General features: G+C 50.5%; 1 protein-coding gene across 1 annotated transcript; it reads right to left on the reverse strand.

Annotated features, from left to right (window-relative positions):
• Positions 1-373: 373 nt before the first annotated feature.
• On the reverse strand, positions 374-9,265 carry Ptgr3 (prostaglandin reductase 3). The gene is made up of 2 exons (XM_051202040.1): positions 8,920-9,265; positions 374-3,132 (listed from the first exon to the last, which is right to left on the reverse strand). Exons 1-2 carry the CDS (start codon positions 9,126-9,128, stop codon positions 2,208-2,210), a joined length of 1,134 nt encoding a protein of 377 aa, XP_051057997.1. The 5' UTR covers positions 9,129-9,265; the 3' UTR covers positions 374-2,207.
• Between the last annotated feature and the right edge of the window lie 1,123 nt (positions 9,266-10,388).

Raw genomic sequence — 10,388 nt, forward strand, 5'->3', positions numbered from 1 at the left:
CAGCAAGTACCATAGTTTCTCTATTTGGGGGCAGAAAGACATGAGGTTTCTTTCTTTCTTCTTCATCTTTTTTTAAAATGCTGTTTTATTTTAAACCTGGGTGTTTGAATTTTACTTTTACATAGCTGAATTTAGTATATTCCCTCAAAACATAATACATTTTTACTCCATAGCTTAAGGGATCCATCAGATAAAATGTTGGTCTTTCATCTTTATTACCCTCCCATTAAAAGGAAGGAAACCGGGATTCACTTCAGTTTAGAAGAGGCAATTTAGCTGGTAATGTCCTCAGTCCCGAAGCCTTTTCGGGGGGGGGGGGTGTGCACTATCACCGGGATTTCACACATCTATCTGCATAGGAAGCCACCGAGCCTTTCAGACACATACTATGTTAAATTTAATAATAGTCTTTGATTAGATTATTTTATTACAACATTTTTCCATTACCAGTCATTTCCTGAGCATACGAACATTCATAAAACCTGCCTCCCCCTCCCCGTTTGTTATGTTTGTATACGGAAGAGCCAGCATAGTCTCTCCTGCCACAGTGTCTAGGTCTGAAAGGGACAGATTAATAACTGCGCACCACATTGGACGAGCCTTCCTCGTCCGCTGCGCCAGCAACCCTTTGCTGTGACGAGGACACAAAGAGCCTCGCGTTAGGCTGCTACCCTTCTTCATAACTCAAAAGCGTCACAGTGGCAATAGCCTCCAGTGCTATTTGTCTTTAGTGCAGTTGTGACACATAGGCATGATCCATAATTTGGCAGCTATTTACCGTGACATTTCCCTTCAGTGCGGCCATAACATTCAGTGAAGCCATTATTTGGTTCCATTTACCATATAAATTGTATTGTTGTGCATGCATGCTAGCAGCTACATTAGGTACCTGGAAATGAGTAAATCTTGTAAAATAGATACTAACAGCTACTCAGAAACAGGAGCTCTCTGCTCCTCCTCAGATGCAAGGAAAGAATTAAACCTAGCCCCAACTTTCACAGAGTTCTTTTAATTGCATTTCCATTTATTGAGCACATTTGATGTACTGAAACCCAAGACTGAAAAATAATCCCACAGGCTTCACCTTCAATTAGAAAGGCACCGTGGGGTTTTGATTCCGGGACAAAAGTGGCAGGCAGCCCTTGGACACCGAAGGTGAGGGGCTAGCAGATGAGCTGTGGTGCGGTCTGAGGAGAAAGGCGTGTAGGCTGATAGACGGGACTGCAGCGACTCACACTCATGTCTCTCTAACGCAGAGAAGCAACATGGGAACACAGGATACCTGACTGCCATTCCATTTCCGTGGTCAGAGGTCAAGCCTTCCACACCAAGCTTTCAAGGAGAAGCAGACGGTTGATTTTAGAAGACTTGGGTGTCTACCGTGTTTGGAACTATGTGACTTTTGCTCCTTGGGGACAGGAGTTGTCTTTAACCTTTCCCATGCTAGAGTGAGCCTCTCCTGTGATCCCCGTTACTGGATTCCATGAGCCTCCTGAGGAGATAGCACAGAATTTTCCCTTCCTCTGCACACAATAGTTTTCACAAAGGCCCCCTAAACCGTAGCTTTGCCCTCCCAAACCCAGGGCTTCCTGTAGACATTTCTTCTTGGGGCACGAACGAACATGCTCTTCACACTCAGTCTTACCAGGGTGTGAATTCAAGCCATCAAAGAGTAGATGCGTCATTAAGACATACATGTTTGCTGATTCGCTTTCCCAATTACTTTCCAGAATTTGGACTTGGCTCCCAAATGTCTATTTAGATAATCTGGGCTCCTCCGTCAGCATATGGACCGACCTTGAGAATGGCAGCCTGACCCAAACTACCTGCTCACCTGTGGAGCACTTAGGAGCAGCTGTTTCCAAAGCAAAGGAGCCTTGGTGAGCTATTTGAAGGCTGATTTTAAAAAAATCTCATCAAGCTGGGGACATACTGACTCGATCAGGTCTCACATCAGGAATTAATTTACTTCCCTGGAACAATAAAATCTGGGATGAGACCATCCATGACTAAAGAACCGAATGTAAATGTTTTTTACCTCAAAGCTGTAGAGAGAACTTTTATTGAGGTGCATTATTTTTACTCCCAAGGAGAGGTGGGGAACAGAATTCATTAACACTATACTTTTGTTTTTAAGATACATTTTGCTTATTCTAAGGCATGGAGAATTCGTTTTCTTTCTCTTTTGGTTTGTCATTGTTCTGCAGTCATAGCTTACTGCTGTCACAATGAGGTAATTCAACCACAAGTTTTCCAATATTTTTCCCAGTGTACATGTAGTCAACAGCCCGGAATATGGAGTCCAGGCCAATGAACCTTCCCTCTGGAGCCAGGTGTCCCAAGTCCACCTCACAGACCAGGTCCCCACGAGTGTACAGCTCCAGCAAGTGCCCCATGGCCGCCTGGTATTTGGAGAAATAGTGGTTCAGAAAGAACCCATGGAGACTGGCGGACTTCTTCAGGAGCTTGGCCGGCAGAGCTCCCGCTTTTATAGGTGAAAGACCCGCAGGGCTTTGGTAGCCAGAGATGAACCCAATTATTATCAAACGCCCTTTGGTGGCCAAAGCATCCAAAGCCAGGTCAAACATGGCTCCCCCAACAGACTCGTAGACTACATCAACACCATCAGGGTACTCCCGCTTCAGGACTGCCTGCACGTCCTCTGCTTTGTGGTTGATGGGGCGATCACACCCGATGGATTTCAGAAAAGCTAACTTGTCGTCCGACGAGCAGGTCCCAATGACATGGCACTTGGCTATCTTGGAGAGCTGCACAGCAAACTGGCCTGTGCCCCCGGCGGCCGCTGTCACCAAAACCTTCTTCCCCTCTGACAGTGCTCCTAGCTCTTTCAGGCTGATGTAGGCAGTGGTACCACTAACGATCAGAGTGAGATACTCGGGTTTCACTGAAGGCACGGGAATGGCAATGTTAGCAGGTACCACTGTATACTCAGCAAACGAGCCCGGAGCCACATAAGCCACAGTCTGGCCCACTGTGTACCTGGCGCTAGCAGACAGACCTAAGGCCACCACCTCACCAATCCCTTCAAAACCTATGTCAAAGGGGGGCTTCACGGACGGGTCATAGCGGCCAGCAGAGTAGTTGATGTCTGAGGCGTTAATACCAACGAATCTAGAAGAAAACAGACAGATGCATCAAGAGTCTTCCTTCGTTAGAGGCCTTCATATTCAGCTTAGGGGGGAAAGGCCTTCCTAGTCCCAGTGAATGTATAAAAGCTCCTAAACTATGGGACCTGACAGAATCAGAGAGAATAATTCTTGCTGTTTAGCTGGGGAAAAAAAAATTTGAACGTTTATTAACTGGAATTTGGGCAGATTTTATTCTTTTATAGCTTAGGAATAATTTCATATTATTGTAATCAGCAAGTGACGTATTTGTATTTCCTGTGCCGCTTACTTCTGTCCTCTTTCAAACGGAAGGGGGAGGAAGAACAGCCAAGAAGCCCTCACCATGCACAAAGTTCACTGGAACCTTGAGTTGGAAATTAATTGGTCTCTTGACAGAGATGTTAAAAACAACAGAGAGATAAAATATACCCGGAGAAGCACACTTGTATTGATTCTGGCAACAATTTAACACTTCAGATAATAATAGTAATGACAATGATACTGTTAAAGATTGACGGGCATGCAAGGTCATCCATGCCACATGTTACTGGCCCGTTGTTTGAAACGCCCAGGCAGATTTCCCTCTGATGTAACTATGCCCAGCAGGAACATACACATTTTGATTAATTGAACAAAAACTGGGGGGGGGGATGATTTTTATGCGACATTCGGCATTTTACAGCCTTTGCAGATGAAAAGGGAAGCAAGCCCTCACTGTATTTTCCTCAACAAGAAGCAGAGACACGGCCTGATTAATAGCAGATGACTGGTTTCGTTTTGGTATCCAGGCTCACATTAACTGCGAGGCCAGTATTTTACCAGCTTTTCTTTGTAGCCCAGTATACCTCCTAACAAACATATCTCCATGGGGGTAGTGGTAGCCGCTTTTAAGAATGTCAAGAACTCTAGGGCCCCAGAATTGCCGTCCCCTCCCATAAGGAAATGAAGGAATGAAAAGAACCCACTTTTAACTGATGAACGCAAACTGTCCTGTGCGGGGCACACTTTCACTATCATCTCTAGACAATGCCCGGGACGACACATGGTCCCTCACAGGTTCCCCACCATACAGAAAGATCTTTCCAGATCACAGAAATTAGAGAGCGTCAAACAGTTCCTTCCACCAAGTTGCTCTCAGAAATCAACTTACCATGACTCCAATAACTGTAAATTCTGCTTTCACAGATAAAGCCCAGTAATTAAAAGTGGGGGAAATCAGTTTGGTTCATTTTTCTTCCACCCCAAAATGCCAATATCCTGTTTTTTTTTTTTTTTTTTTTGTTTTGTTTTTTGTGTGTATTTTTTTTTTTTTGCTTTTTTTTGGGGGGGGGGCTGGAAATCTGCATCGTATCGTTTTTCCTTTAAATTTACACAGTTCTCCAGCCCAAGACTTTTCTGAAAAGGGCTAGATTCCTAGATCTTGATTCTTGGCTTCCCAGGGCCAGCCCACTAGAGCCAGGCTGCAGGACACCTCATGGCCCTTCAGTCACTGGAAAAGCCAACTCCAAGAGAGAAGGCCCACTAGGGTGGAAGTGATTCTTGGGGCAGGCTAACAGGGACCAACTGCCAGGCCACCCTCTACTTATAGTTAACCCTTCCGATTCCTCCCCAGGCTGGCCTCATTTGGCATCTCAAGGCCCACAAGGGCTGCCCCACCCCATCCGTGCCCGCCCTGGGGAGAAGCCAAGGGCTCCAGTGCTGCGGCCCAGTGGGTGGGGTGGGTAGGATCCACAGGACAGAGGTGCAAAGTCCCTCCTGCCCTGGGCAACCTGCCTTTTCCCTGGAAAAGCTAGCAGGGCACACTTGTGGATGGAGCAGCTGAGGCCAAGTTTTTTGGAGGCTTCATAGTGTGGCTCAGCTGCAGCTGCACTGGTTGCTGAGGGCCAGTGGGGGCTTGGGCTGGAAACCCCATAGCGGCCACTACATCCACCAGCACCAGCAGGCACCGGAGTTGGCCCTGACAGGCAGGGCAGCCCTGAGAGCCTGAGAGCTGGCATCTGCCCCAAGGTGCCTGCCCAGAAAGCCAAGCACCACACTGGGGCGCTCCGGGGTGGGTGTCTGCTGGGAACTGCGGCCTTTCCATGGCCACCACCAGGGAGAGTCATCAATGACCCCACTTCCCAGAGCCAGACTCAGCCGGCTGCTGGGTTTCCTAGCCCCACGGACATGCAGAGCAAAACTCGCCAGTTTATGACCTTGATCCGCATGCATCTCCATTTGCCACAGCCTTCAACCTTGCCCCTCTTCTAACCTATCCTCCTCGGTCCAACTATCACCTATAGCCTGCGTTCTGGCCCCGTGCCCTCTCCAGCACCGTTTGGTTCCTGGTGCCCGGATGCCTGTCTCTACCGGGCACCTAGATCTGGCACTGCGTCCCTGCCGCGCTGGCGGACCTTCCACTGCACCTTGGTCCTTGCCTGGGCTTAATTAGAAGCTGTGTGTGCCTTTCCTTCTTCCCCAAGAAACAAGTCCATGGGTAGCGGGCTCAAAGGGAAAGACCGGGTCAAGGAAGAAAGAAGGGAAGAAGGCGAGCCACAGAAAAACAAAAAACAAAACAAAACAAACAAACAAACCAAAAATCAGGAAAGATGCTCTGGCGCACTTGGAGACCCTCCCTGTACTCCCCTCCCCCTTCGACTGGAAATGTGTGCCAGTAATGACTGCAGGACCCCCGGCAACCCGAGTAGGATACACTGAAAACCGAAGTCCTGGCATCCCACGAAAATTTAATAGGACCACAGCAGGAGTTTCCCAAATATATACCCTTCTAAAACCATTTGGTTATTTATACTACAAAGTGGCGAGTGCCTTGTACATTTGCTGTAAAAGCGCGCGGGGGACGGGGGTTCCTTTGGACAAACACTGAATAGGAAAACTTGGACCACAGGAAGAGCCTTGAAAACTGGGAGACAAAGTCGTCCAAACCATACGTTCCTTGAAAAACCAGCAAGCAAGCAAACAAAAAACAGAAGAAGGAAAAGTTGAGGGGAGCGTGGAGAATCTCAGCTTGGAGAGTGAGCAGAAATATTTTACCCTCCCGTGAGCAACAAACCGTTTATCACGACACCTCCCCCCTCCCCCACACTCACCGCCATTTCTACAAACTCTTTGCATTATCTTACACTTGAGCAGAAAATCGTTAGGAATATTTGGAAACGAAAACAATCTGTCATTCTCACAAAAAGGACAAAAACAGCACACGCGCACAGCACACACACATACAAAACAGACCTGACCAGTGCTATCTCTTTCTTTTCCGAGGGCTGAGGGGGGGGGGGGAACCTAAGTTGTTGAGTTGTGGATGTAGTAAGGTGATGGCTGATAAAGGAACATCAATTACTGATTCAAGAGGTGCTCTGTGCGCCCCCTCCGCACACTTTTCCTTGGTTGTAAACTTTACTGCCCTAAATCCACATCTAGCTTCCATAAGCTGCACCTCCTTGTGAATGAAACAATGTATTCTGCTAACTGGAATGAGGTGTGGAAACAGCTCACTGGTCGGAAAAGTAGAGGACTCAGTGCAATTCAAACCTCCAAACACCCTTCCAAAGAACTGAGTTTGGGCTTAGCCCTCTTATTCCAGGGGAGATTTTGTTATGCTAAAAGCGAGAAGCAGCTAAATTAAAATGTGATGCAGTTAGCACTACTTAGGAAGCTACTGGTCCTGGATTCAAATGAAGAACCTACTTTCAGTTAATTATTAGACTCTGCTCCTTAAAAATAAAGTGAAACCTGGGAGAACACGGACACTGTTCATAAGAATGAAAGGTCTGCCTTCACTGGTGTGGGGACTGTAAATGATCAGCAACAGAGAGGCAAGGCGGTGCTCACAAAGTGGCTTCCTTTGCCCACCCCACCCCCCAGCATGGATTCAAGGTAGAAGTTAGAAGTCAAGTTGTTACTGTAAAGCTCTTGCACCAAAGAGATTCTCGGCAGACATGGACGCAAAATAGAGCTCTGGGTTTTCAAGCAACACGAACAGATGAATTTTCCAAAATGGAAGTCTACTGCAATCCGAAGGAGCATCCAACTCCGACCAACTAAAATGACCCTGGGCATCCAGGAGTGGTGGCAGAGGGGAATGGGGGCCACTGGATCTAATGAGCTTAGAGGGAGAGGGGTGGGGAAGGTCTCCAAGGGTTCAGTAAACTCAAGGGCGAGAGGCCCCCAGACCACAGTGGTCTCCCAGCACAGCACAGCACAGGAGTCCCTCCTAGAAGCTGCTTTCGCTTCTCCTACTTCACACCTTCTCCCAGCCTGTCCCCTTGTGGCACCGCACCACATTTCACACCTGTATCAGCCAGGGATTCTATGCAAGCAGTTGTGTGTGTGTGTGTTTATTGGTGTTTACCGTCAACACTATATAAATCACAGCAATAAAAGTAAATGAAAGCCCGGCGTGCACAACTTTTTTTCTTCTTCTTTTTCTTCTTTTAAATCTCCCATGAAGTTTGCTTGGAAAGGTTTTCAGTCTATCCTCACCTCAACTTCTAACAAACCACTGGTGTCCTGGATGTTGTGCATGAACACAAGCTCAAGCCCCTCTCAGGTTGACGGGACTCAAATTTTTATCCTCCACAGCTGATCATTTCCTCACATAATGAATACTCCCTGTGCCAGGAGCGGCCTCAGCAAACACATTAAGGACATACATGCACCACCCTCTAAGGTACTCTCCACCATGGCACTCCACTCCACCCCCCCCACACACCCTCAAACGCTAAGTTTCCAACAGGTTTCCAAAAGTTTCACAACCAGCCTTCTTCATCCCTACAGTCTTGTTTGGAGAGTTGTCAGGGATCTTTAAACTGGACTGGCTGAGCTAATAATCTTTGCACCCCGCTACAGCTACATGGGTAGATGACTTTCGCCATTTAGACTTTCAGAGTTTACAGGTTGGGCACAATCAGAACTCCTCCCTTCGAATGGAAGCCAGCAGGTGAGGGCACCAGGGAGACCCCTCCCGACTGTCACTGTCCGGCTGGCAGAGGACGCACCCGGCAGACCTCAGTGTGGTGTGGCCTGCACTGAGTACACTGTGGTCTCACACTTCTGCTTAACCACTGACTAAATACTAGCGGTGTGCAAAACCTTTAAAGTGGGAAGCATCGGGCAGAACGGTCAGGTCTGACAATAACCAGTGTGCCACTCAAAGGTCTCTGCAATACATTCGGGAAAATGCAGCCATGCCCCCGCCCAACGTTGGCCCACAATGCTGGTGCACGCCCCCGCTTTGCACTCAGGGGACAGAGCACAGTCAAATGGCATTGACAACACGCAGACTAGGTGAACACCAAGGACAGGCTCCGCCAGTATGAGATGGAGGGGAAGGAAAAAAGCAAACCGAACAAGGGCCCCCTTCCTCCAAAAAACACGTTTACCTAAACGTCGCAGTGTGTGTCCAGGCTGTTGCTGCTCCACTAAAAATTATGGCAACGCAGGAACCGTGGGTGTGCGCGGGTGGGCCGGGTGGGGAGCCTCCCTTTCTGGGTCCCGTCGTTTTTATTTAGGGAGCGGGAGGGGGAGGAGGGACGGCTGGGGGAGGGAGGAATCCCAAATTAAAATAACCCCCGGATAAAGAGGACGTTTTGGTGGCATCGGGTATTCACACCAGCAAGACACATTACATTCGCCTTCGCCAGATGGCGGCGGGTTCAACTTCCCGGGATCTCGCAAAGTCAGGCAGTGCGCCCAAACGCGCGCCGCTGTGTGGGCAGGCGGGCGACCCGGGACAGTCGGGAGCCTAGCTGCGCGGGCCGGGGACCGGGACGGGGTCGCGCGCCGGGCTCACCGGTTCCGGACGAGGAGGTCTCCGTCCCCGGGGAGAGGCACTGGGCAGTCCCGGCGCAGGGTGACGGCCTCGCGGAAGTTAGGGCTCAGCCGGGTCACCACCAGCTTCTGCATGGCTCGGGGGATGGCGGAGCCCTGGAAGTCCAGGAAGTGACGGGCGTACGACATGTCCACGATGGCTCGGGCCCCGGCGGCCGTCAGCCTCAGCATAGCCCACGATCGGCTCCGCCCGCTCCTGCGCCTACGCTGGCCCGGGTCGCGCCCAGCCCCGGCCGCTTGGCTCCGCTCGGCTCGGCGCGGGCGGGCCCGCCCCTCCTCCGGCCCGCGCCCTCCCCTAGGCTCCCGCCCTCCCCTCACCGCCTGGCTCCCGCCCCCGCCCTCCGGCCCCGCCGCGCGCCGCAACCCCCGCGGAACCGGGGCGCGCCACCCCAGGATCCCTGCCCGGCCCCGCGGCCGCCGCGGCCGCCGCAGCCGCTGCTCCTTTAATCTTTTTGTTTTGGTTTGAATCCGCTGGGCTCACGCTGGCCTAGGATCTCCTCCGCCCTCCCCTTTCCTCCGGGCTCGGGAGAGGCCCCGGATATCCCCACCCTCCCCACGCTCTGCGACTGGATTTGATTCCTCCACCGGGGGCGGGGGGCGCCAAGCTAGAGGGCCAGCGCCCTGGCGATCGCCGCCGCCGTAGCCTAAGCGTCCCCGAGCGGCGCGGCGGCCGGCGGCCGGCGCAGGCGCCTCCCCTTCCCGTGCGAAGCGTTCACTTCCTTGCAAGGTGGTACGAATCAACCCCGAGCGCGGCCGGGGCGGCAGGGCACGGCCGGGTCCCGGGCCTGGGCCGGGCGGGGAGCCCGCCGCTGGGGCACGGTGCACGCGCACCAGCACCACCCTGCTGGCCCAGGGCGCTCCAAGCACTGTGCATCCCCGGCCTAGGCCTCCGGGGCTTCGAGCGCGTCGCTCGCGCCTTGTCCCGTGCAAGTTGCACGAACTAAGCCATTTTATTTATCTTGGCCTAGATTTCGTGTTTTTCCATGGATGTTTTAAGTAGTCCCACAATACTGTTACAGCTTTCCTAGTGGGAGAGAACACACATAACAGAACTAGAAGGCCGAATTCCCAGAGCGCAGAAGCATTTTAAAGTTCTAGGTGGGGCCGCGGAGGGGCTCAGCGGAATGGGAGACTTTGTAATGATCCACGAAGACTTCTTTCTCTCAGTCATCTAGAAAGATCCGTCTTTCTATTGTGCCCCCAAATGTTTTTTAGCTAATTGTGGTCATTGACTAAATAATTGGCCAAATAATTCACCTTTTAAAAAATAGGGGGCTACATTAAATATTTCCGGACATTTTGTGATGAGCTAAGTCCATCTTTAAGTTTCTATTTTAGGTGTGCGTTTTAATTTATAAATAATCCCTGTTTTCCACTAAACCTGTAAATTGCAGAAATAACAAAAGGCACACCGTCCTTCACTGACCAAAT

This window comes from Phodopus roborovskii, unplaced genomic scaffold (assembly GCF_943737965.1).
Source record: "Phodopus roborovskii unplaced genomic scaffold, PHOROB, whole genome shotgun sequence".
Classification (NCBI taxonomy): Eukaryota; Metazoa; Chordata; class Mammalia; order Rodentia; family Cricetidae; genus Phodopus; species Phodopus roborovskii.

Bases quoted from the DNA above. Each gene is read 5' to 3' on its own strand.
- Ptgr3 (XM_051202040.1), bottom strand. From the start codon at position 9,128: ATGCTGAGGCTGACGGCCGCCGGGGCCCGAGCCATCGTGGACATGTCG. The intron at 3,133-8,919 runs GTGAGCCCGGCG...GTTTTCTTCTAG, and splicing joins GACCTCCTCGTCCGGAACCG to ATTCGTTGGTATTAACGCCT.